At 41.7% G+C, this 27927-nt stretch overlaps 1 protein-coding gene across 1 annotated transcript; it reads right to left on the reverse strand.

Moving 5' to 3' along the window:
• Nucleotides 1–107: 107 nt before the first annotated feature.
• itgb8 (integrin, beta 8) lies at nt 108–27882 on the reverse strand. The gene is made up of 16 exons (XM_066674921.1): nt 27535–27882; nt 25614–25699; nt 24147–24318; nt 22090–22336; nt 18675–18840; nt 14451–14609; nt 13948–14043; nt 13745–13834; nt 12572–12715; nt 9905–10100; nt 9141–9341; nt 8737–8959; nt 8485–8588; nt 7720–7830; nt 3474–3634; nt 108–2785 (listed from the first exon to the last, which is right to left on the reverse strand). Exons 1-16 carry the CDS (start codon nt 27614–27616, stop codon nt 2660–2662), a joined length of 2364 nt encoding a protein of 787 aa, XP_066531018.1. The 5' UTR covers nt 27617–27882; the 3' UTR covers nt 108–2659.
• Between the last annotated feature and the right edge of the window lie 45 nt (nt 27883–27927).

Genomic DNA, 27927 nt, shown 5'->3' on the forward strand with positions numbered 1-27927 from the left:
TGGTAACATACAGTTTGGGTCACTGTCAGGGTCAGGGAGTGGTGAGGGTTGTTTGGACACGTCAGAAACCCAAATCACAATATTTTTTTTATTGAAAACAATAATCTTTTAACATCAAATAGCAATAGAAAAACAAAAGTGCTGTTACTGAATGTAATGCCCAATGATTCAATAATCTCGCTTCCACAGATGGTCACTAGTTGCATTCTGTATATTTTTTGATGAAAACAATAATCACAGACAGCAGTAAATACATATTGAGCAGATTTAGTGCTTAAGACATCTAGAATTATCAACATTAAGTACCCATTGGATTTCTCAGAAACATTCTACATGACAGCAACAAAAACTCCACGAAAGAAAAGCAGGGGTCCAAAGTGAGACACTAAGAAACAGGAGGCAATAAATAAAACATTATTTAGTGTTTAGAAGATGGTTTGATGTAAACAGTGGTAAAACTGGTCTACGAGCCACAGGAATGACTGGAATCTGCAGCCAGCCGTTGAGACGCCACTGAATGGAGAAAGTAGGCCAGTGGCAGACTCTATAGTTCATATCTTCAGTTCTGAATCAGCTCCTCCTTCCATCCAGAAACTGCATCAGGACCATTGCTGTACTTCAGTAGTTTGACATTCACATTCACAAATGACACACTTTTTAAAACGTATACACCCCCACCTCCACCAAAAAAACAAAAACAAAAACAAAACAAACACTGAAAAAAAATACAGTAACAAATGTGAGGTGAGGAACAAAGAAACAAACAGCCACAGTAAAATTCCAGTTTCTGAAGAGCGTACCGCAGCAGGAAAACATTAACATCTGGTGGGCAAAGTGCAGTAAATATCTGATGTAAATATGACCCGTTAGGCTTGCTGCCTGTACCTGATTTTATACAGAGAATTGATTCTGTGCAAATGTCAGGGTTCTCCCTTCATTTGTATCACTTTCAGTCAAAAAGTCATACATTATTTTAAGGGGAAAAAATCAAGCTCTACTTTCGCTTCGGATGTGAAAAAATCCACAAGTTTTTGAGATCATCAACCCACGGTGAGAAGAACAACTCAAAACAATGGGTCTGAAAGGACGTGGAGGTGATAAGAGGTTGTCAGTTAAAACAAGAAATGGATTCAAAAAGTAGATGAAATTAAACAAAGAAGTTGCTGGTGTGTTCTCAGGACAATGGACTGACCGCTCCAGAGCCTGAATCTGTTTGGGACATGAACGGTGAGAAGCAGATGTTACAACCAACTTCTAAAACTGAACTTTGAAGGACAACAGGTCAGGACCGGCCTAATGACTGGACGGAAATGAAACAAATGAAGGGTTTAGCATCATGCTGTGTGCTAAAGAGCTTGGAGGTTTTTTTTATTGGGTCATGCCATAACGGGCCACTAGGTGCCAGCAGAACGCAAGCTAAGAATGGACTGGTCTTAAATTGAGGCCTTTCATGACTATGGCTGAGTAGTGTGGACCTTTTTAACAAAAATACGTAGTGTTTCAAATTTGACGTAAAACATAAATAATATTTGACCAAACACTCACGCACACTCATACATAAATAAAAGCTACAGTACCTTCATCTACCACATACAGTGGACAAGAACAGGACACAGATATGAGCTGCCCCATTTCAGTTCAGTTAATTGACCTCACCTGCTGAGGGTCAAGCTGTGGTCAAGAATGCTACAGGCTCATGCTACAAGAATGTGGATTAGAGCATGTGTTTAATTCATTCAGCTTGTTTACTGTTTTCGATGTTAGTTTTGGGGCAGCCACTTTTTCAGTAATTCCTGACTGAGGTCTTTTTGAGCACTCGGATGGTCTTCATAAACTGGTAGATACACAGAGGGCGCTAGAGTGAGCTGACGTTGCTATGCAAATAAACTCATGTCGAAATTTTTGTAGTAGGATTTGATATTTTTGGAAAATTTTAAATACTCCAGTCACTGGTTTATATTACAATTATGATTATATATTTTTATCAGCTGACCAAGGTTACTTGGGGATAAGTATTGTTCTATTAATTTCCACTAAAAATAACAAGGACACACACACACACACACATCCCCAAACACACACACACCACATAACATAAATGCCATAAATGTTTGCACAGCCCATAAATGTGTTGAAAGTTGAAATCTTCACTGTTGAATAATTTTCACTTGTGAAACATTTGCATATGACATATGTAAATATTTGCTATTATGGACATTATAAATATACTAAATTTGACTGACCACCTGAATGTAAAACACCTTGTGGTTTGGTAATGGGTTATTTTTATGAACTTACAAGTTTATGAAGACCACAAAAAGACACTCTTAAACACACAGAAACAATACTAGCATTAAAGGTTGGACATGCAACAGCTGCCCAAAATTAATGTCCTGCCTAATGCCCAGTGCGTGTGATTTACATTATTATGATCCAGTGTCCAGGCCCCTGTAAATTATAGCCTTTCTCTCCCTCTAGTGTCCACAGGAGGAAAGAACCAAAATGCCGCCAAATGTCATAGAAAATAAACCATAAGGAAACAAACCTATTCCAAAAGAAGAGACTGACCCTCACGGCGGAATGGAGTGTGCTTATGAAAACAAATGCGCATTACGTGGCTTATTGCTTTCGCTCGTCTTTTCCTAACTTCTTCGTCATGTCACGGCCAGATGTCATTGAGGGGCATCTTGGGAACGTGGACGTGCATCTCCATGGGCAGCTCAGGGAGGCAGTCTCGTCGGTAGGTGATGGTCTTCTCATTAGTGGTAGGAGCATATGAATGGTTCTGTGGGCAGAAACACACAGGAAACATTGTTTATTTAGTATTTAAAGAAGTGAGATTTTAACTCCAAATAGTTACAAACAGCATTATTATTTTTCCTCGTTGTATGTCACGTCTAACATGAGAAGAAAACCTGCTTTGTAGTCAGTAGAAGAACAGATTATGTGCCATAGAGCGGGTCCCACCACATGGCATGGTCTTGTTTATAAATAAGCCACTAGGTGTCAGTATAATTACTGTTTCATAATTAGCAATTCAGCTAGTTTCATATGCACCCACTCTGCATGTACAGCTTGTACAATCTCTTTAGGAAATAGCACTGACCAGTAGAATGAGTTGTTCTGACCCTGCAGTCCCCATGCTCAATGCCATGTGTGTGTTAGAGGGGTGTAAAGCCCCTAAACATTGGGCTGTGGAGCGGTGGAATACATGGAGTGCTGTTTTTGATACAGAAAGCTATCAAATCCTTACAGCAATGTCCAAATAGTGTAAAGCTGTTCCAGAAGAGCAGAGGCTGCTTCTCAGCTGTTTGAAAAAACAATTGTGTAATGCTGGAATAGCCATATTGTGTATGTCACATGATCTGTGATGCATTTCATCAGAAAAATTAATAAGCCTGGTTTCTTTGGGGTTGCAGAACATCAGCAAACATTTCCCAATAAATGACTCACGCACACAGAGTAAACATTACCTTATTGTTATCATCAAACTGCTCGCTGTCTTTTCCGCTCCACATCCAGCTCCTGTTCCACAGAAGTAGACGGATCACAGTGAGGATTCCAAGCCCCAGCACCAGGGTCAACAGGAAAACACTCAGAAAGGTTTTGAAGTTGTGCTGACCTGACACACACTCTTCAGGGAACAACAGATAGACGTATTTTAAGTCAAATATACATCAAATATAAATGCTAATGTGGCTAATCAAGTGTCAACCTAAGTATGTGTAGTTGTTATGAGTAGGTTAACGGTTTGATCTCAACTAAAAATATGCTAACATGCTAATTAATAGCATTTCATTATTTTGACCAGCTCCAGTTACATGCTAAAATGGCTAATTCCAAGTAACCTCAAGGACCATTTTGATTATATGTTATTTAAAACTTTATATAAAGGCTAACACGGCTATTCATCATAATCTAGTTATTAGTAGCATGCTTTCATTTGGATCAGTTATAGCTTTCATATTCATGCTTTCATCAGAATCAGTATCACTTCATCTCACTGAGTATGTAACAGATACAATGGAATTGTGTTTGTGAGTGCACAGGTATGACATACAGAACATGAAAAGAAAAGTATAATATTAGAATATAATTATAATAACATATTAACTAAAGATGAAAGAAAAAATATTTAACTGATATATAGGACTGGTAGGTATTAGCATGTTAGCACTATGATTTATTTAGAATTACAGAATGAAGCTAATCTAATTAATTTAAAGAATCCAAATGCTAACATATTAATAATAGCATATATTTTAGCATATATAATGAGGTGTAACTGTGACACACACACACACACACACACACACACACACTTCAGACACATACTTGAAAAAGCTTAAGCACACTATTCAGACATAAGATCTATCCTGCTATGTTTAACACTGTAGGTGTAAAAATGCTGAATGCAAGGTGGCTTCTAATGTATCTATATTATGATTGCATATACATCCATATGGGTGTGTGACTCTGTGAACTATGTCAAACATTCAGCCTGTCATTTATTACTGGAAACCATATTTGAACAAATGCTGTATGAAAATGCTGCACGCAAAGAAACCCTTAAAAACAAAAGCACAGTTTCAGGTATAGGATGTACAATGCTGCAATGTTTGGGTTTTCTAGCTTAAAAACAAGTGGGAGGGGCTGATTAAACTTAATAATTTACATTATTAAATAATAAATAATAATGATTTAATAATGTAATAAAATTCCTCACTCACTACAAAGAAATGCTCAAAGCTCAGAACAAGTTTCCCAAACCACTTGAGTAAAGACATAGCTCAGGTAAGGACGATTTGTTGACTGAATTGTGACTAAAGTTATACAGAGTAAGCAAGAACAGTTTGTTTTGTAGATGTTTTCGAGGAAAATCTTTTGCTGAAAAGTGGAATCAGAATCAGCTTTGGCTGAGAGATTGAGTGGTGATGACATCACCCATTCTAGGGCCCCTCATTAATATCAATGAAGCACAGAAAGATGGAGGAGAAGATGGAGGGCTATTATTCTGAAATATCTACCCAGATCTGACCATGTCAATTTTGACATCGCTGGAAAACTGACCAAATTAGAACACTATGAACTTTTGGTGAAAAGTTTAGAGACATATTTCACTGCATTCAAATGGATGTTTTGTCAAAACAAAAATTTTGGAGGCTTACTATGGAGAAATGTATCCAAAAGCTGTATACAGGTACAGTCCAGAGCAGGATAGATGTCTAAGAGTTGTAAAAGTAAAATTCAGGTAGAAACCCACACGGACACAGGGAGAACACACCACACTCCTCACAGACAGTCACCCAGAGGAAACCCACACAGACACAGGGAGAACACACCACACTCCTCACAGACAGTCACCTGGAGGAAACCCATGCAGACACAGGGAGAACACACCACACTCCTCACAGACAGTCACCCAGAGAAAACCCACGCAGACACAGGGAGAACACACCACACTCCTCACAGACAGTCACCTGGAGGAAACCCACGCGGACACAGGGAGAACACACCACACTCCTCACAGACAGTCACCCGGAGGAAACCCACGCAGACACAGGGAGAACACACCACACTCCTCACAGACAGTCACCCGGAGGAAACCCACATGGACACAGAGAGAACACACCACACTCCTCACAGACAGTCACCCGGAGGAAACCCACACGGACACAGGAAGAACACACCACACTCCTCACAGACAGTCACCCGGAGCGGGACTAGAACCCATAACCTCCAGGTCCCTGAAGCTGTGTAGGTGGAAAATGAAATTCAGTAAATAAAACGTAAGAACAATAGACTGTTGCTCAACACAAAATGCTAATTATTGGACTGGGGTCAACTAAGGATGAATGAATGCCAGGAATTGGCTGAAATAATCCATTCACAACAACATGAATCAAGCAGATGTTTATGTTAGCTTTAGTGAAGTCTTCAGCAACAGCTGGAGAGCGAAGGCCCATGGGGATTATTACTAAAGCTAAAGCTGTCTGGATGGGGCTAAAATACATCTGTCAACAACAGCTAGGTGAGATCCAGACACTTTACAGATCTAAAGCATGTTCCCTGCTCATCTGTTACTGTGAAATGCAGTGGAACTGGCACCGGGCCACCACTCCAAGCACAAAGAGGCTAAAGTACTGTATTGACATTTCAGCATGTTGCCATGGCGACCTGGCAGCGGAGCAGGGGAGAAGGACGCTGAGAAGGGCAGGAGGAGCAAGGAAGAGGGGAGCAGGGATGCACACACACACACACACACACACACAATAGCCTGCACTGTTTCCAAAATCTCAAACCGGGGGTGTGGGGTGCGGTTGCTGTGACATTTCTGTGCGCAAATTCAAGGGTGAACAGAGTAGATGAATGAAGACTACAATACAGCGAAAGAAGTGAGGGCAAACTATTAGAATTAAGCCACAGGGAAACCTAAAAACAAATGTTGCTATGGTTGCTATATGGTTACCATATTTTCCAGCTCAAAATGCTGCTGTATTTACTTGTAACAATGTTGGCTATTATATAGAGGGTTCCACATAGTGCTGGGCGATATGAGAGCAAATCAATATCATGATTAATTGTACATTTTACCACGATAACGATTAATGAACAATTATTATGTTTCTGTATTTTTGACCCTCATAATTGAATGGGGAGAGGGGCTGCCCCACCCAGCCATAAAGCAAGATCAACTGTACTCTCTATGACTCCCTGGCTTTGACAGCTGAGGCATCATCAGGGATGGAACTTTTTTTTTATGGTTATTAACCTGCATTCACACAAAATACAGCCTGTTTGTGGTAATACCTGAGGACATTTTGGGAATTTTACAACGTATGTGAGTGAATGAAGGAAGGAAGCGGAAAATTAATGCTTAATCATGGCTCAGCCAATCAGATTTTAGAACCAGAACCATCCTCATTAACATACCGGTGATGTCATCGACATAGGCACCCAGTGAAGAGCAGCTTTTCTTGCATTGCTGTGTATTGCACTGTTTATATTTAATGTGTGATTGTGTTTTGGCTGAATCTGTTTTTTCCACAGTGTTTACATTTGACTTCTTTTTGTTCAGTGTCATCTTAATTAAACACGTCCAAACCACAGACGTTGTGTTTTTCTTTGGTACGAGCTGCTCAAGCTGCTCGGTCGGCCTCAGTGTTTAGGCTTTCCTCCATGTTGCTTCCATGTGGCAAACGGGGGCAGAATCACATGACTACAGCATGATAGTGAGGTTTAAAAGAGGCAGTACATGAACACACAGTGGGGACATAACAGAATTAACAATATATAGACAAGATTATGTCGATTAGTAGTTTTGAAAGGCGATTTCGATTAATTTTCGATTAATTGCTCAGCCCTAGTTTCATAGCTGACATGTAATGGAAAACACCCACCCAAGCAGCATTGTAGAAAATCTTGCAGATATAAGTAAACACAGCTACTTTGAAGTTCACTCATTGTGAACATATATTGACTTGAATAGAAGGCATACAGCCCACCAGCATTGTACAGTGGAGCGGTAAATCTGTAGTTTCTGCAGTGATGAAGCACCATCTGATACCTCTGGGATGATTTGGAGTGGTGTTTGTGATCAAGAACTAATCATCCCAAAGCATTCATTTATGAGGAGAAGTGAAAGAGAATCAGTGTCAGTATCAATGGCCAGTGTGTGTGTGTGTGTGTGTGTGGGGGGGGGGGAGTTCTGAGCCTCACCGGCATGCCTGCTAATGTGCAGCTGTGGTCCATGTGATGCCACCTCCATGTGGAATCTGAAAAAGCACTGGTCTCTGCTGTGGTACAAACAATACTTCCCTCTGACCAGCTCTGGGCAACACAAAGTACAACAACACATTGGTGAAAAGCATTCTTCAGAAGAAGCGTCAGCAGCTTTCAGGGCAGCACTTCATATAAACGCCTATTTAACCTGGTTTAGGATAATTGTGGGTGATTAATGTGCCATAATTATTTCAGTCTTTTTGACTGTGACTTTGATCTGCATTACTCTGCTCTGTTCTCTGCAGCAGTGTGATCTGACTGAGTGTGGTGAGCCAGACTGAAAATTCGGTCCATGGACAACATCAGGTTTTCATTTTATAATTTGCTAATTTTCTCCCCAATTATTATTCATCTCCTATTCTAACCACCAGTAAATCTCCCCTGATTGCACACATTGCCACCAGTCTCAGGAGCACGCAAACTGTCCAGATCTGTCATATCAACTGAGAAATGCTTGTGCTAGCCAAAACCACAGGCAGAGATGGGGAGAGGGGCTGCTCCACCCAGCCATGAAGCAAGATCAAATGTACTCTCTATGACTCTCTGACTTGGACAGCTGAGGCATTGTCAGGGATAGACCTTTTATTTTATTGCGTGTTTGTTGTAATACCTGAGGACATTTTGAGAATTTCACAATGTATGTGAGTGACTGAATGCTCAGCCAATCAGATTTTAAAACCAGAACCATCCTCATTTACATACCAGTGATGTCATCGACATAGGACACCAGTGAAGAGCAGCTTTTATTGCATTGCTGTGTATCATCCTGTCCAAAACCTTTTGACAGGTGACAGGCCACACAACTCCTACAGGATTCAAAGTGAAGAGAGAGACAGAGAGAGAGAGAGAGAGAGAGAGAGAGAGAGAGAGAGAGAGAGAGAGAGAGAGCATTATAGATTTATCGTTTATTTATTTAAACCCATAAACCAACAAAAAAGCATGGGACTTATTTACCAGTGTGACTGACAGGAGCTGGAACAGGTGGGACACTTCTCACAGAAGGCTCCAGAATGTCGGTGGTCCTCACAAACACACTGGCCGCACACACACTTTCCTAGGCCGCTGCACACCAAGCCATCCGCACTTAAGCAGCTTTCTGTGGACAGTGGGCAGCCACAATTCTCACCTATCCAGCCGGGCCGGCACACACACTCCCCAGAGACACACTGACCATGGCCTGTTACACACACACACACACACACACACACAGTTAGGTCAGAGTGTGAGAGTCAGTCAACATGGTGGGTGGCTTTGTGAAGAGATAGAAGTTCTGATTAGTTGCTCTGTATTGTGTAAATACAGTGTATGTTTGATGTAAACTCTGTACTAATAAGTAATACTCATGAATTTAAGCACACCTCCACACACTAGACCCCCCACATAGGGGCAGGAGAAGTCGTCCTTTTCACAGAACTTTCCATAGATGGTCCCGAGGTTGCTTTGGTCACACACACACGCTCCACACACACAAGCTCCTCTGCTGCTGCACACAGGACCACCAGCCTCCTCTCGACAGCTGTCCATCAAACTCCGCTCGGTCCCAGGACTGGCTTCAGGAACTTGGAAGAGGTGAAGTTGTGGAAGTATATGAATATTCAAACACATCTTAGTCTATATTAGTCATATCACTATTTCTATTGGCCATAAAAGCTGCTATAGCCAAGTGCTTGATGCAATAAGTCTTTATAGATTTGTATGTAGGAATATGTCACTTATGTCTTGTACATTTATGAATAGTAAGGTACAGTTTGTTCGTTTTAACCAGCATTTTCTAACCACTAACAAATGGTATTAAGCTGGGAGAGCAAAGGCATACGAAGCTGTGCCTCTGCAACACAATGCCTTTAACACAACTTCACTGGACATCTCAACACACTTGGAGGAGAATACTAATCCTGTTATGCCAGCTAACAGACACCCAGATTGCACAACATCACACTGGTTAATTGGGAAGAGAGCCAGGCCAATTATGCTCCCTTGGACTCTTGGCCATGGTAACCATAGCAACAAGAACATCCCCCAATACCAAAAGGGAGCTGCTCTTTTTTTTTTAAAATATATTCTTCACTGTAATAATTCAAAACTATGATTATCCAACTCAAACAGTAAAAACAGACTCTACCAGGAACACAGGCGGAAGGTTCTGGCTCTTCGTGGCAAGGTCCCGCCTCTCCACAGCTACAATCACAGGCCTGCCGGACTCGCACCGTCACGGATTCGTTAAATCCCACAGGCTTGACCACCACAACAACCTCCTGCCCCTCTCTCAGGCCCTGGACTGGACACGAACGCATTCCCACCGTGATGTTGAAGAAGACCTTAGAGATGGACAGATAAGAGTAGAATTTGTCAGTGTCAGATGAGTCCTACAGTGTTTGGATTGGTGTTTTCCCATGACCGAACATGCTTCAGGTCATTCACCTTTGAGTCCAGTCCTGCAACGTGAGATAGAAGAAGGGAAACTAAGACAGTGCAGGGGGAGTCCTACTGAATGTCCAGCTATTTTTGTAAGAACAAAAATAGAACCTGACAGTCTCACTTCTATATTAGAAACCCTTCATTTGCAGACCCTCCTTGTTAGTGCACACTTGGTGTTGGCTGGGATTAGAAATAGACAAATGCTACATTTACATATACATTCATTCATTATCTGTAACTGCTTATCCAATTCAGGGATGCGGTGGGTCCAGAGCCTACCTGGAATCATTGGGCGCAAGGCGGGAATACACCCTGGAGGGGGCGCCAGTCCTTCACAGGGCAACACAGACACACACATCTACGGACACTTTTTGAGTCGCCAATCCACCTGCAACGTGTGGTTTTGGACTGTGGGAGGAAACCGGAGCACCTGGAGGAAACCCACGCGGACACAGGGAAAACACACCAACTCCTCACAGACAGTCACCCGGAGCGGGAATCGAACCCACAACCTCCAGGTCCCTGGAGCTGTGTGACTGCGACACTACCTGCTGCGACACTACCCTAGCCTATATTCCTCTGGAAAGACTTTATGTAAGATGGAACATTTCTGTGAGGATGTGATGGCATTCTGCCATGAGAGTAGACCATAAACACTATACTCACTCATCAAGTATTGGGAGTCCTTATACAACTCTGAGGCACTCTTGGCATTGACCATGGTGGCGTTACGCTCATGTGCAGCTGCTCTAAAGCATCTCATATCATTTCATGCTGTGTTGTTTTTGTGCTACATACAGAACAATGGTTGTACCATAAACAAGCTGCGTTCAATGATCACAGATGATAGAATTGGCTCTCATTGAAGGATATATTTTGGTGGTACCCAGGTTGTGTTTTCTCGAATGTTTCGATCAGCTGAATGACTGTTCCTCGAGGAACACAGCTGAAAATAAAGAGCGATTCAGAATGAAGTCTCCAAAGCCTTTGTGCTGCAGCTCGGTTATAACAGCCTATTGTATCCCTGAAGGCAGGGGACGACTTTGTTACATATTAAAAGCTTTGTCTGACACAAAGAAAGGTTGTGTTGCATAAAGGTCATGTGATTCCAGCTCATGGGGTCTTTTCCTGTAAACTGGATTGTAATAATCTGCTAAGCACTGTCTAATCGCCTCTTCAATTACACAATACCGTACACACTCACTCACTTACACTTATAAACAACCACAAGAGGACACACACGCACACTCTGCCTCTCTATCTCTCTATTCAAGGCCTTTGTGAGGTAGAGAGATCCTAGAATGTATTATTTTAAAATGCGAAGGAAGCTATGGGACATTAGCAAAAAAGGTCTTAAGGAAGATATTAATCATTAATCAGCTATAAAATTACATTTTATACACTCACTGTCCATTGTTTCAGCTCCACTGACCATACAGGAGCACTTTGTAATTCTACAATTACACTTGTTGCTCTGTATACTTTGTCAGCACCCCTTTTAACCCTGTTCTTCAGTGGTCAAGACCCCCAGAGAGCAGGTAATATTTTCCTGCTGCCAGTGCTGCACTGATAAATAACCAGCCACCAACTAGAGGATGACTGTCTCTGACTTTACATCCACACCATGGAACAACGAGGGAGGTTTGTCTAACAGAGTGGACAGTGAGTGGACAGTGTTTTAAAAACTCGAGCAGAACAGCTGTGTCTGATCCACTCGTACATAGCCCAACCCACACTAACACAACACTACCACTTCCAGAATGATACCTGCTCTATGGGGGTCCTGAATACTGAAAAACAGGGTGAAAAGAGGCTAATAAAGTTTGCAGAGCAATAGACGAACTACAGGTTTGCAATTGTAGAACTACACAGTGCCCCTGTGTGGTCAGTGGAGGTGATAAAATGGCCAATGTTTGTGGATACAAGGAGGTGCCTTTAATGTTCATGTTGACAGTGTACCTATTCCTTTCCAGGAGAAGAGAAAACTAATTTGAATGGGAACGTATGGGAGAACGGAAGTCAGATTTGGAGAGTTTCTATTGGTCGATTCATCATGAAAGTTGAGCACAATATAAACGACAATATAAGATGACAATGAGAGTACGTGTCTAAGGTGGACATTTTCGACATTTGGATGAAGAGTATTAAAACACACTGCCATCCAACTGTTAGGAAACACTTGTCACAAAAAAACAGTGTCCAACAGCAGTAAAAACATAAAAGGAGTGAGATGACACCTCAGAACCACTTTTACAGTGCTTTATGATTTATGTATGATTTATAAAGGGTGACTCTAAAGTTTGGAATGGTAGTGGATTAAAAACTCATTGCTCTAACACAGTTAACCCTTTAGGAGCAGAGGGTTCCCTACTGTTTGTTTGGGCTGGACGTTGGAGCATTTCCCATTTTTGGTTGGGATGGATCCGTTCGGACAGAGTGGTGTCACGTCGACCCAAAATCTGTCAGATTCACTGTCCTCCACTCCTACTTCCACCTCTACATCAGACAGTAGTTTCTGCAGAGAGAGAGAGAGAGAGAGAGAGAGAAGAGAGAGAGAGAGAGAGAGAGAGAGAGAGAGAGAGAGAGAGAGAGAGAGAGCACAGTTTAAAAAGAAACTCTTTTTTTATTTTAAACCCCTTTAATACAAAACATTAAACTCACAGAAAGGAAGTGTTACACTGAATCATCTTATAGGTTCAACACAAATTTACAGATATTACAGTTTCAAAACCCCAGAACGAACAGGACAAGGAAAAGAGAGAGAGAGAGAGAGAGAGAGAGAGAGAGAGAGAGAGAGAGAGAGAAACTGAAGAAGCAAAAGAGATAAAGAAAAAAGTTAGAAGGTGAGATAAAAAAGAGATTTATGTCTTTTTTTATCATTTATCCCCAAGAGAGAGAAAGAGAGAAGGATATAGAGCAGGAAAAAACAAAAAGAACAAAGAGAGACAAAGAGAGGAGAGACAAAATTCTTCTCATATATAATGAGAGTGAGTGAGAGGGAAAGAGAAAGAAAGAGCAAAACAGCAAGGAAAAGAGAAATAGAGACATAGAGAGAGCCAAAGAAAGAGGAGAGGGAGAAAGAGAGAGATAGTAGTCAGTATGAGTGAGCCTCTATTGTTCCTGGATGAGAGGAGTCTTGATAAAAGCAGGTTTAAATGGGGACACTGCAAATCTATTAATAGCAGGGCTCTGTTGCCGCTGAAGTGGGACACAGTAGAGTGTCACTGCAGTGATCAGAGGCTTTGTTCTGCAGGAGCTGTGTGTTTCCAGATCCCAGAAGAGGAACAATAGATTTCTTTTGCCTCTGACTGTAGATTACGACCTTGGTCGCTGAGTACAAGCAGAGCAAATTCCCCTTATTCCCGGCTTGAGAATCCGTGAGTCAGATGTGAGCATCCACGTGAATCCAAAAGGAAAAGCACCAGGGGGTGGTGAGTGTTTGACACACATGAAAGCCGTCATTTTCGGCCCTTACAAAGGAGTCCTGTCCTATGCGGACGTGCACAGAGTCAAACAGAAAGCGAAAGAGTTTCGGATCATTTACCTTGTAGGCGTCCACCACCAGGTTGGTCAGATTAGAGTTTTTGGAAAGCATTTTGCCCAGGTAAGTCCCTGGAAGTAAGTCCACCAAATCCTGTCCGGAAATAAATAATAAAGAGCGATAAAGGAGCGTGCTTGTTCCTGAGCCTCGAGTTCAGAGGGCCACCTAATCAACATTGTCTCAATCTTGTTTCTGTGAGAAATTACCTCATACCACATATACTGCATCTGATCCACAGCGAAGATGGTGTAAATGTTGTTTCCCAGAAGCTTCTCGGCCAGCTGCCCGATGGTGGGGTGCTCCTGGAGGACAATGAAAAGTTGGGAGATGACATTTCGTAAAAAGAGTAAGCACCACTGGGCTCAAGAAAGGTGGCCAATATGGTAAAATAATAATAATAATAATAATAATAATAATAATAATAATAATAATAATAAACTGGCTTAGGCATATATTCAAATAAGGCCGTACACATGCTGTAAGCCAGGAAGGCCATGAATTACAGTGAGATTACCACAGACATATAATTAAATAGCATTTTAATATACTTTATATTACATCAGTTTATAAAAGCAATGTAGTCGTTATTTTATCTCCATGCTCAACAGGCCTAACAACACATACCCTCTTCACTGGGAGAAAATGCCACCATCTTAAGGCAACTTGCTTTAATAAAGCAGAACAGAGTTTGAGTTTATCCTGAGCTCACCATCTTGGTCGACTGGGAATAGGCATTGTCCACTAGGTGACATTTCCCATCATTGGGCACCACAATTCCAGCCAATTTGCTGTCCAAGGCTAGGTGGGACGGCTGGTCTGTCATCACCATGAGAAGGTGCTTAGCCTCGGGACGCCAACCAATTTCCTTCTGCAAAAATGATTCATGGTTAATGATCTGAAATAGCGAAACACATACAGACTAGCTTAAGCTCACTCACTCGATCGTGTTTAACAGGCTGAAAAGTTGGCTGTCATTAGTGGTTATATATCGACATTAAACATAGAGGGCTTCTTAATTTGATACAAGAGTGGATCCCATCATCAGGAGATCATCAGTGAGTGCAGTGCTTGGTGATGCTTCAGTGAACCAAGGTCCCTGTAGAGGATCTTCAGATTCAATAGACGAAGAAGATATCTTTCCAAGTCTCTGAAGAATGGCAGAAGCCTGTTCTGCCTTCGCTCCTTCAGATTGTTAACATTGTGTAATTGGGGGAGTCCTGGATAACGAGTGGAATTTGGAGGTACTAAATTGGGGAGAAAACTAAGTAAAAAGCCCACAATAACATTAAAAGTACCAACTTCAGGTCTCAAATTTCAAAATTTCAGTTCCGCTACAACTGAAGTAAAGGGGCAAATGTGTTTATGCTTAACGCTAGATACACAGGACAATTACATTTAAAAACAATAATAAAACAAATGTGGTCTAGAACACTGTCTAGTTCCCTCTGTGAGAAGCTGTTGGAAGTCTGTGTGTGCTTTGATTTTTAGGCGAATACAATCACACATATCTGACCGTGTGTGAGGTCAGTGTTAACAATCTGGGCTTTGGGGTTAGGGTTATGATAATGGTTCGGTTTGGGTTTTTGTTCAAAAACAGGCATCGTATCAGCGGATAGATCTCGCAGATCTGGTCCAGATCCTATGGCCTTGCTCAACAGCGTTCACCGCGGGAACTATAATTAAGCTTTGGGGATAACCAAAATCCCAGAATAGGCCTGTGTATGAACTGAGGGCTGCTTTTAGAAACACGTGGGAACCCCTGGCAGGCATGAAGCAATTTGAACTGCACACAGCTTTTGTGTTTCCGTCCAAACGGTGGACTATGAAAGCCAGTGTCCAGAGTCTGGCCTTTTGTGCACAACTGTCCAAACAGAAAGAGAAAGGAAGACAAGTCCGGTATTAACTGCAGCTTTAGTTATTTTTTTACCGAAAGCCTTGTTAATATAAGTATTTCATTAATAGTTGTTTGGTTCTACTTTCAGTTCCAGAAAGTGAGCCAAGACTTATCTAGCCTCTGCTTGTTAAAGGTCATGTCCAAAGGGGGTGAAACAAATTAAAAATCTGCAATGATTCACAGAGAAAAACACTGATGTAATGCTTCCTGTGCATCGTAAGGCTACTAAAGTTGTTTTTGGCCGATTTAATACTTTATCATATCTGGCATGTAACACCAGAGTTCATAAGGTGTTATTAGTATTTTATGACACAAACAATGGTCATCGAATCTGGAACAATTACGACAATTTTTGTAAACCTTCATTATAGCGTGGTATTGTCTACGTGATATTTTATTTTATCACTTTACAAAAAAGTATATGAAATCATTAATCAGGTTCCATAAAGCATTATACAGTATATGCCTTAGAACACCTAATAAACACATTCAATTTTATAAAATCTGCCAGAATTGATCTTAAAGGAACACTACGTAATATTTTTAATTCAGAATTACATCTTCAAAATCACTGTGGTGCTTCACTGAGCTGTAACAGGGAGAACAGAGCCTCTTGTCGTTGCTACTCTGGGCCAGCACTGCAGAAACCACTCCCTACCTCCTCTTGCACATTGATTTCAGTACCTCAAGAGTAATCTTGAGAGTAAACCGCAATCTTATCCAGTGTTCCTTTAAATAGTTTAACTTGACTTGGATTTCATGAAGTCAGTTCCCCTTAACGTGTAAGAACACTGTAGAGCAGAATTTGTTAACAGTGTTTTATAATGTTTATAATATCCTTATACACATTTATATATGTTATAATTCCAAAATCGGGGCGGCACGGTGGTGCAGCAGGAAGTGTCGCAGTCACACAGCTCCAGGGGCCTGGAGGTTGTGGGTTCGATTCCCGCTCCCGGTGACTGTCTGTGAGGAGTTGGTGTTTCAGTTTAGAGGATTTAAAGATGGTGATTTCAATGTAAAAGTGTGTCAATGTAGTTTATGAATCCTTTTTTTTTTTTTTTATAATAATAAATGTCATTTTTAGTACTATTCAACATTTACTTCAAAATGACAAAGGTATGGGGAATGTTTGAATTTTGAATTAGAGCCATGCATTACACAAAAAAGTGCTTAAAAACGTATTTGTGCACTTTATTTTTTGTAGCCAGACTGGGACTGCTGCGTTTCCCTTTTCCTTCACACTAGCTTGCTACTTTGTGTAGGTCTACGTTACGGCAGAAGTGGGTTTTTTGGGCAGTGTTTTTGGGCTCAGATTGTTAAGTTGATTGTGAACCTTCACAGGGATAAAAATACTCTGTGGAGGTTTGAGTGGAAATAGTGGAATCCGCATCCTACCGTAGACATAGTGGTATTTAGAGCCGATTCCACTCCACTGTCTAAAGGCCGCCTAGCAATTTAAACTCCTCAAACCTTGCTGCTATTGCTGTAGAACTCCTCTTTAAAACTCCCTCTCAAGAGATATTAGAATCAACAGAACACAGTCCTAGTGCTGTTCTACTTTATATCAACCCTCATTGACTGTGTGTGGTCCAATCAGATTACTAGGTCAGAACTTACTGCTGTAATACACCCTATAGACGCATTTCTAAAATAAATACATGCCACATAGGAATCATCATCCAAGTCTAATACACAATCTACCCTCTTTCCATGAGCCTAGTCAGCCTACTGCTCATTTCACGCCCCACGGTCTAATGCCATGAATCAGACCCCACACTCTGCACCTGAAATAAAGCTGGAAGCCTTCCTCATGGTATCACTAAAAAACAGTGACACAGAGTGACTCAGACCCCCAGCATGTCTTGTAAATAAGCCTGTCTCTACTTGCATTCTCAGAGGTGGGGGGTAACTCAGTAACTTTTCCCAGGCATTGTTTGTGAGCTTCTGCAGTGACTGGTCTAAAGATAGAAACTCTGATTTCCTCATAATGCCCTCCATACCGCAAACGTAGTCCCTTCAGCCGCGACGTATGTCATATCTGAGGTTTGTTTTTGTCATTTTGCACAGCTACGGAGAAAATTATTAGCTAACAAGCAGCAGAAGCTCCCAGCAGCCAGATCAGCACTGTGTAAACCACATGCCTTAATCATCATCACACTATTTCCTCATACTCAATGAACTTGTTAAGTGTTCAACAGCTTAAGGCAAGTACGCGGTTATGCAGGCATGCGGTTTGCACAATGTTTCTCTTGCCTGAGCGGTTGGCGTTCAGTCGCCTAAACCTCACGCTCGTTCGACTTGAAAGTCTAAGGGAGCAGCAGTAACAATGTCAATATGAGAGTACGATCTTAAGCCTTGACCAAGCTGAAGTGCAGTCAGCCACCACAAAAGGCCGGAATGCAAAATAGCCCTGGGCTGGATTACAGACCGACAGGTTTAAATCTGCATTAATCATGCAATTTGACCTAACTGACCAGTCAGAAGACTCACCCCAGCACTCCAGCAAACCACAGCATGACTGTGTAGGGGTTCTCTGTGGAATCCCCCACACTTGAGGTATTCAGAAATTCTTTTGAACTTGTGCTGATATAAACTTCATTAAAAAGCCAGAGGAGTCAGACTGGGGGGCTCATGTAAAGACAGACACAGATACGCCAGATAAGAACAGTAGTAGTGAAGCCTTCATCAAAGCTTGAATTCTGCAAGTACTTCTCTCCATATTTACAGCAGTGAGTGGGGTACAAAGCCCCCACCAACTCTGGATTGTGAAGCAATGGAAACTATTGTTCTGGAGCCCGGGTCCAGTAAAGGACTAAATAGGGGATAACCAAAATCCCAGAATAGGCCTGTGTATGATTTGTAGATAGGGCCCTCCACATGAGGGTGGCCATATTTAAAGTATGCTCTGATGCAACCAGGACACTAGGTGTCACTATAAATGCTATTTTATTATGTGAAGAAGAATCAAACGCAGAAAACGACTGGGCTCATATTTTCGCAGACTGCAGAGAAACACTGATGTTAATGTATCTTCACCTGACACACAGCTGCCTGCAGCATGGCGTCTAAGCCCCCCTCCGGAGCATCCATGTTCCCGGAGATCCTCTGCTCCTGGATCACGTGCATAAAATCCGTCATGTTCTCCGTCACCGGCAGAACGTGAATAAAACCGTGAGCTGGACGACACTGAACTTCATAATCACTACAGAGAGAGAGAGAGAAAGAGAGAGAGAGAGAGTGAGAGAGAGAGAAATGGGGGGGTTAGAGAGAGGGGGGGGGTTAGAGACAGAGAGAGGGGGGGTGAGAGAGAGAGAGAGAGAGAGAGAGAGAGAGAGGGGGGAAGAGAGCATACAGACATAAACAAATAGAGAAGAACGCAGGCCGTGTAGGGGACAGAGATTACATGAGTTTCTCTCGAGCATATTCCCACATTACAATGAATGAGGTCACTGAGGAATGTGCTGGTGTTCCCCGTCCGACTGCAGTTCATGATTTTACTGCAGAGAGAGGAACATTTTTCTGTAAGGCTTCAAAGGAAAGCTTAAAACCTTGTAGAATTATGTGATTATTTGAAAGAAATGTATAAAATAAAAACCTAATGAAACCAATAAAAACCCCACATATCCTTATCTCTGTCATTCCCTGTTTAAACATTTCCATCCGTGTGGTTAAACGTGGCTTATTCATGTGAATTAGAAACACATTACTCATCCAGAACAGTCACTATTAGACATCACTCCCAAAAATGCTGAAAAAGCTCACTAACAAAAGAGCTGGCCTTTCCAAAATGCCTAAAGACGCTTAGTTCTCACTGTTCTTTCCTCTTTGTCGCGTTCAACAAAACGATCATTGTATGTATTTAAAGAATAAGCTGCTCATTTCTCAGGGATTAGCTGTAAGTCGGACACCACACAAAGTCTTTATTCACTCAAATATGGACAAAAAGGAAATTAAAACACCTCTAACTACTCCTATGAGATGTTTAGCAAGCAGCTGTGAGTCATGTTTGTTTATTTGACATTTAACTCATGTTTGATAATAGATAATAAAACTTTTATGGTGGGTGACTGAATAATGTTCATTTGAAAAATGTTTATACATCACTAGAGGATAGGGGTGAGAAATGTTTGTTTATTAGATGTTTGTTAACAGCTCCTTAGAGTGCAACCATGAGTAATATTTCTTTATCTGATGCTCCATGTACTTTCCTTTACAGGGCAATGATGATAAATATTTGTTTATTTGATGTTTATTGATAATAAATTGATGGATAAAGTGTGCAACGTTTGTTTAGAGGGCGATGATGAGTAATGTTTGTTTATCCGATGTTTAATATTAACTCCTTTAGAGGGCGATGATGAGTAATGTTTGTTTATCTGATGTTTGATATTAACTCCTTTAGAGGGCGATAATGAGTAATGTTTGTTTATCCGATGTTTGATATCAACTCCTTTAGAGGGCAATAACGAGTAATGTTTGTTTATCCGATGTTTGATATCAACTCCTTTAGAAGGCAATAACGAGTAATGTTTGTTTATCCAATGTTTGATATTAACTCCTTTAGAGGGCGATGATCAGTAATGTTTGTTTATCCGATTTTTGATATTAACTCCTTTAGAGGGCGATGATGAGTAATGTTTGTTTATCTGATGTTTGATATTAACTCCTTTAGAGGGCGATAATGAGTAATGTTTGTTTATCCGATGTTTGATATCAACTCCTTTAGAGGGCGATAATGAGTAATGTTTGTTTATCGAATGTTTGATATTAACTCCTTTAGAGGGCGATAATGAGTAATGTTTGTTTATCCGATATTTGATATTAACTCCCTTAGAGGGCGATAATGAGTAATGTTTGTTTATCTGATGTTTGATATTATCTCCTTTAGAGGGCAATAACGAGTAATGTTTGTTTATCCGATGTTTGATATTAACTCCTTTAGAGGGCGATAATGAGTAATGTTTGTTTATCCGATGTTTGATATTAACTCCTTTAGAGGGCAATAACGAGTAATGTTTGTTTATCCGATGTTTGATATTAACTCCTTTAGAGGGCGATAATGAGTAATGTTTGTTTATCGAATGTTTGATATTAACTCCTTTAGAGGGCGATAATGAGTAATGTTTGTTTATCCGATATTTGATATTAACTCCTTTAGAGGGCGATAATGAGTAATGTTTGTTTATCCGATATTTGATATTAACTCCTTTAGAGGGCGATAATGAGTAATGTTTGTTTATCTGATGTTTGATATTAACTCCTTTAGAGGGCGATGATGAGTAATGTTTGTTTATCTGATGTTTGATATTAACTCCTTTAGAGGGCGATTATGAGTAATGTTTGTTTATCTGATGTTTGATATTATCTCCTTTAGAGGGCGATTATGAGTAATGTTTGTTTATCCATTGTTTGATATTAACTCCTTTAGAGGGCGATGATCAGTAATGTTTGTTTATCCGATTTTTGATATTAACTCCTTTAGAGGGCGATGATCAGTAATGTTTGTTTATCCGATATTTGATATTAACTTCTTTAGAGGGCGATAATGAGTAATGTTTGTTTATCTGATGTTTGATATTAACTCCTTTAGAGGGCGATTATGAGTAATGTTTGTTTATCCGATGTTTGATATTAGCTCCTTTAGAGGGCGATTATGAGTAATGTTTGTTTATCCGATGTTTGATATTAACTCCTTTAGAGGGCGATAATGAGTAATGTTTGTTTATCTGATGTTTGTTAACAACTCATACAGAGGGCAACGATGCATGATATACCTTTATTTGATGTTTGTTAATGATTTCATTAGAGGGCAATGGTGAATGTTTGTTTATTTGAGCTCAAGCTGTTTCTGACATCTTTTGGGAGTAACATGATATAAACACCTAGGAGGAAAGATAATTAGCTAATCAGCTTAACTGGCCAATTGTAGTTTTAATAATGTCAAATAAATTGTTAATAACATGTACTTATTGAGCAAACAATTTGTGGCTTACTCCAAAAAAGGCAGCATTGTCTTCAGCTGACCAATCACATAACCTTGGCTCACCCTGCACCTGTGCCCTGATGTTTTCACTTTCTCAAGAATGTCTCTTTCATAAGAAAAACAACAAATCCATGGTTGTTTTCTGAGTCCGTGTTGGAGATAATCTCCCTTCTGTTTGCATGGAAACTTACAGTTGCTTCTGTTTAGCAAATTCTATAGAACATATTCATCATATATTTTAAAGAACACATTAAAACCTATATGTTTTCTATATGTGCTGGGTCAACAGATAACCAGAGGAAAGAGCAGTGTTAATAATATGCTTTCTCTCTATAAAACCTGGGTTAAGACACTTGCAGTGGCTAGGAACACAGCAAGACATGTATCTAACGTTTGTGACTTTAAACATGGAGTTTTACCTGTGTCTTTGGGAGGTAAATATAATAGCTTACTCAAGCAAAACCTCACCTGCAAGGGTTAGCAATTGTTGAAGGGTGCACATCAATGTAGGGGGAGACGGGTTTGTCCACAAACGAGCCGAAGCCCACTCTGAAGTCGCTGGAGTGATCCTTCATGCGGTGAGAAAGGGTCACTCCCACTGTCTTCAGACTATCCAGATAGTTCTGCATAGACGCAGAGATATCCACCAGGTAGTACAGGTCAACAGGGTAGCGCTCCAACTGCTTCACTTCCACAATGAAGCTCGCCTCGCTGCCTAAGGCACAAAATTACATCGTTACCAGCCAATTTTGTTCAACTGAAGTATTTACTGATCACACTGTTCAAATGATGTATTTAACTAAAGAATCAACAAAAATGAAGTTACATATATTTTATTGGACATTGACAATAGCTTGTATAATCTCCATACTCCATGCTCTGGAGCATCAGTACATGCCCAATGTTAAGGGTTAGATAGAGAGGTGTAAAGCCCCTCAGCACTGGGTAGTACAGCAGTGGAACTCCATTCATTAGAATGATGGAGTTCCATCCACTATTTTTTGGATCAGCTGAAGTAATCATCCAGAATCAGGACCTTACTTCATCCAGCATCAGTACCTAACTTCATCCAGCATCAGTACCTGACTTCATCCAGCATCAGTACCTGACTTCATCCAGCATCATTACCTCACTTCATCCAGCATCATTACCTCACTTCATCCAGCATCATTACCTCACTTCATCCAGCATCAGTACCTGACTTCATCCAGCATCAGTACCTGACTTCATCCAGCATCAGTACCTGACTTCATCCAGCATCAGTACCTGACTTCATCGAGAATCAGTACCTCACTTCATCCTGCATCAGCACCTGATTTCATCCAGCATCAGCACCTGATTTCATCCAGCATCAGCACATGATTTCATCCAGCATCAGCACCTTATTTCATCCAGCATCAGCACCTGATTTCATCCAGCATCAGCACCTGATTTCATCCAGCATCAGTACCTGACTTCATCCAGCATCATTACCTCACTTCATCCAGCATCAGTACCTCACTTCATCCAGCATCATTACCTTACTTCATCCAGCATCAGTACCTGACTTCATCCAGCATCAGTACCTGACTTCATCCAGCATCAGTACCTGACTTCATCGAGAATCAGTACCTCACTTCATCCTGCATCAGCACCTGATTTCATCCAGCATCAGCACCTGATTTCATCCAGCATCAGCACCTGATTTCATCCAGCATCAGCACCTGATTTCATCCAGCATCAGTACCTGACTTCATCCAGCATCATTACCTCACTTCATCCAGCATCATTACCTCACTTCATCCAGCATCAGTACCTCACTTCATCCAGCATCATTACCTTACTTCATCCAGCATCAGTACCTGACTTCATCCAGCATCAGTACCTGACTTCATCCAGCATCAGCACCTTATTTCATCCAGCATCAGCACCTTATTTCATCCAGCATCAGCACCTGATTTCATCCAGCATCAGCACCTGATTTCATCCAGCATCAGCACCTGATTTCATCCAGCATCAGCACCTTATTTCATCCAGCATCAGCACCTGATTTCATCCAGCATCGGCACCTGATTTCATCCAGCATCTGCACCTGATTTCATCCAGCATCAGCACCTGATTTCATCTCGCATCAGCACCTGATTTCATCCAGCATCAGCACCTGATTTCATCCAGCATCAGCACCTGATTTCATCCAGCATCAGCACCTGATTTCATCTCGCATCAGCACCTGATTTCATCCAGCATCGGCACCTGATTTCATCCAGAATCAGCACCTGATTTCATCCAGCATCAGCACCTTATCTCATCCAGCATCAACACCTGATTTCATCCAGCATCTGCACCTGATTTCATCCAGCATCGGCACCTGACTAAATCCAGGATCAGTACCTGACTTTATTCAGCATCAACACCTGACTTCACAAATGGAACCAACTTTACAGTAAACAGATTATGCTAGAAGTGTTTTTCTGAGTTTCTGATTAATTGCAGACTGAGAGTTATCTTGGTGGGCAAGTCTTGCCTTTGTGGACCCTTTTCCTTACCTGGTCGTAGCTGGATGGAGATGTCACTGGGAGCCACCTGAGAGCTGCTCAATGTGGTGTTCACCTCCACCTTTACTCTGGGATTTTCAATGAATTCCTCCCCACAGCCTTTTAGCAACAGCTGATCAACAGAATCACACCTTTCACTTATATACGCTCCATCTAGGAACGTCTGTCGGGAGAGAAAAAGGGTCAAAGTTCATCTCAGCATCTTAACTGTCCTAACATTTTTCACACACATATCTCAAACATATGCACCAACCAACAGACTGTGACCTTTTGTAGCAGACTCCAAGCCCAAGGCTAGGAATCAGTTAGAAGTGGAATGTATCCAAAATCTCCAGCCGATGAGTTGGAGGGGTGTTTTGTGACAAAAATCATCTAAGATCTGTACCAGATCTTTCTAATGTTCACAGCATTGGTCCAACACCTAGTATAAAGCCATCCTAGAAAAGTGGAAGAGGCAACTTCAGCAAATATGGGGCAAAGTCCCCAATAATACCCTTCATTTACAAGAAAAATACGCTTATACGTGGTGTTTACTTGAATATAGCCATGACTTAATTGGAAATCGATACAGAATTCACACTAATTTGATTGACGTAAATGATGAGGTACAAACCTCCTTGAAAACTCGAAATATTAGACAGGAAGGAACATCAAAGACACAATGTTTCCAACAAAGAAGCAGCCCAGCTGTGTTATTGAGAGAGTGGATGTGTGTGGGAGAACAAAAGGTTACTAAGAATAAGTGATAAAACACACCACTTAAACCTCGGCTGGTTCTGAACTGAGAGAAGCATGTCTTTCGTCATGGGGCTTCTTACCAGGTCACAATATCTGTCAAAGCGTGAACCCCCATCTCCTGGCTCCAGATAAGAGGGCAGTCATGGTGTGTGTGTGGGCTGGGAAAGCACCTGACTTGCAGCCTCTGTTTGTAGACCTCTTTGCCTGTTTTTTTTATGGGTTCCCACGGCCGCGGCAGCTCTAAGCAGCTTCTTTAAGAGGGTGCTGGAGCTTAAGGGGGCTCTGTGGATGATGAAGACCGGCAAACGTAATGCTGGTCTAATGCTGAGAGGCTTGGAAGTGGGGTACAACAGGGCTCTTGCAAATCAGAATGGACACTGTCTGGCAAGTAGGAGATTTGGCGCTAAATCTGTGGTGCAAGGGTGAGCAGATATTGGCCCTTTCCCATTTCTGAGGTGCTGGAGTAGGGTTTAGATGTAGTCGGTGTGGTCAATGAATTGTTTTCATCATCTTTACTGCAGTAAGATTAATGGCTGACCAATGCTAATGTTATAAAAAGGGGATTTACCCTGGTAAACAATGTCTTTAAGAATGAATATGTAGGTAACCCCCACTCCACCCCAAACCCTGTCAACCCCCGGCCAACCCCTTCTGAAGCCAAATCTGTCCCCCAGATCTGGAGCACAACAAATACTATTGGCTCCGGAGCCCTCACATTACCTTCTGAAAACACCAGGCACATTCGGGTCCCCGGCTCAGACATTCTCCACACGTGGAGACGAGGGGTGACGCACAACGCTTCTCCGCTGCAACACACACAAAAAAAACACAACCACAACATTTACACATGAATGAGGAGCAAGCGTCAGCTCCTTTTTGAGCGCTTGTCCAGCTGCTCCACGCTACAAGAAAAAACATCACCAATGCCCACCCCCCCTCCGGAGCAACTACAGGTTTCTGGAGGTCAGTTCAGTGAAGAGGAATAAAGCCTGGTTCACACTCACACCTGCTGCACTCAAGTCTGAAGTGAAACATCATGTCTTTAGAAGTGTAATGCAGTGATAAGAGGGAATATAGATTAGCATCTGTTTCTGGCTAATATCAGCAGAAAACACTGGATGAAAAGGAACGATATGATTCAATACTGTAACAAATCTGTCCTGAAATAGCACTGACTCACACTGTGATGTCATGTTTCTGGCTGTGTATTCCTTCCTGTGTGTGTTTGAGTTGCTTGATGACCTAGTTTTAAATGCTCATCACAAGTCAAATATCCCATTTTAAAACTCATTATATCTCATTCAAGTACATTTTAAAGGACAATAAATTATACTCAATGTGTCTATATTAGCTCTGACTGGCGTAGGACTTAAAATGTATTAGCCCTGTGCAAAAGAAGATATTTTACTCCGGTCTATTATTTCCCAAGAAACTAGCAACTAATGTTAACGTAAACGTTAGCGTTAGCGACTGGAGCACCTACTCTGCATGTTCAAACCTTTGTGGACACCTGCTATTTCAACATGTCTTCCCAAATCCCCCCTTTGCTGCAGTAACAGCCTCTAATCTTCAGGCTTTAAACTAGATTTGGGAACATCTCTGGCACTAATGTTGGGTGACTGCTTCTGGATCAGTCCAAAGCTTTTGCCAGATGTATTGGATGATGCCCCATCACTCCAGAGAATGCAGTTCCACTGCTCCACAGACAATTGCCAGCTTTTATATCCCACTAGACCCACATTGTGTTTTAGGATCTTAAACTCGTGTGCAGCTGCTTCAGAGCATCCCACTTAGTTTTACGGTTTTCCAAAGAGACTGTCATAGCGCTGTGTGCACAAATGAGCATCTGTGTCCACGATGAGTGCACCTCATTCACACATTATAAGAGGTGTCTACACACTTTTGGACATGGATTGTACGTGCTGTGCATGAACAAGAATGTCCCAGTACAGTAGCTATTTTGATTTATTCAATATAATCCCTTATATATTTATTAATTCTTAAAAGTATATTAGGAACATGTTTAAGCATTAAATAATAGACAATGGTCCCCTCCAGGGTGTATTCCCGCCTTGCGCACGATGATTCCAGGTAGGCTCTGGACCCCCCGCGACCCTAAAATTGGATAAGCGGTTACAGATAATGGATGGATGGATAATAGACAATGTCCACCTCCAACAGAAGCGCATCCAATATTTCTTCTGAAGGGTTTGCTAATGGAGTCTTGTCCCCTCTTTGCTGCAGTAACAGATTCTTCTCTTCTCGAAAGAGCTTCTAGATATCAGAACTTAGCTGTGAGGGTTTGATGGCATTAAGCCATTAGTGTTAAATGAGGCCAGCTATTGATGTTAAGTCAGACGTTAGTGGATTGGGTACAGGATGGTGCTCCATCACTCCAGGGCTTTAAAGCTGACAGCTCTGTGACCTTAAGCTCATGTGCAGCTGCTGCAGAGTGCTGCTTTTCTTGTTTATACAAGCTGTGCATACACAGTTTAACACCTATGCAGGTGGACTGACCGGTTTTAAGAGCTGTCAACAAACTTTTGCTCATATGCTGCACGTATTTACACTTTCTGATCCAATAAAATGTTTCCTCTATCAGTAAAATCAGTGTCCAGTGCAGTGTCCTGGTCATACTCACCCAAATTACTGGACACTAGGGCTAGCACGATGCTGACGAGCAGGAGGCTTGCTGTGCACTTCTTCTGCAGCCAGGACGTCATGGCATCATCGAGAGAAGCTCGGAAAAAAGAGAGTCCTTCACGTCCGCGCGCTCCCGAACAAAAGAGAGCTTAAACCCGGCTGTTTTTTTTTTCACATCACACACGAGCAAAAAAGAAAAATGCAGGAATCAGATTATCACGCCAAAGCCCCACCGCGCCGAAAGCTCCTTAGCTCGAGCGTGGCGAAAGCGCGCGCGCTACGGGGCGCAGGTGCCGAGGACACGGCCATCCCGTGCTCCGGTGACCGCTGAAGCTGCAGAGGTCCGGCCTGCGGACGCATCGCCGGGCTCGCGCGCGCGCTGTGACTTTAT

The sequence above is a fragment of the Hoplias malabaricus genome, chromosome 6 (genome assembly GCF_029633855.1).
Source record: "Hoplias malabaricus isolate fHopMal1 chromosome 6, fHopMal1.hap1, whole genome shotgun sequence".
In the NCBI taxonomy this organism is placed as follows: Eukaryota; Metazoa; Chordata; class Actinopteri; order Characiformes; family Erythrinidae; genus Hoplias; species Hoplias malabaricus.

Coding starts and splice junctions, on each gene's coding strand:
- itgb8 (XM_066674921.1), bottom strand. CDS start 27,616: ATGACGTCCTGGCTGCAGAAGAAGTGCACAGCAAGCCTCCTGCTCGTC. Junction 24,319..25,613: donor GTGCCTGGTGTTTTCAGAAG/GTAATGTGAGGG, acceptor CTCTCCCGACAG/ACGTTCCTAGATGGAGCGTA. Junction 3,635..7,719: donor GCACATTAGCAGGCATGCCG/GTGAGGCTCAGA, acceptor TGTTCCCTGAAG/AGTGTGTGTCAGGTCAGCAC.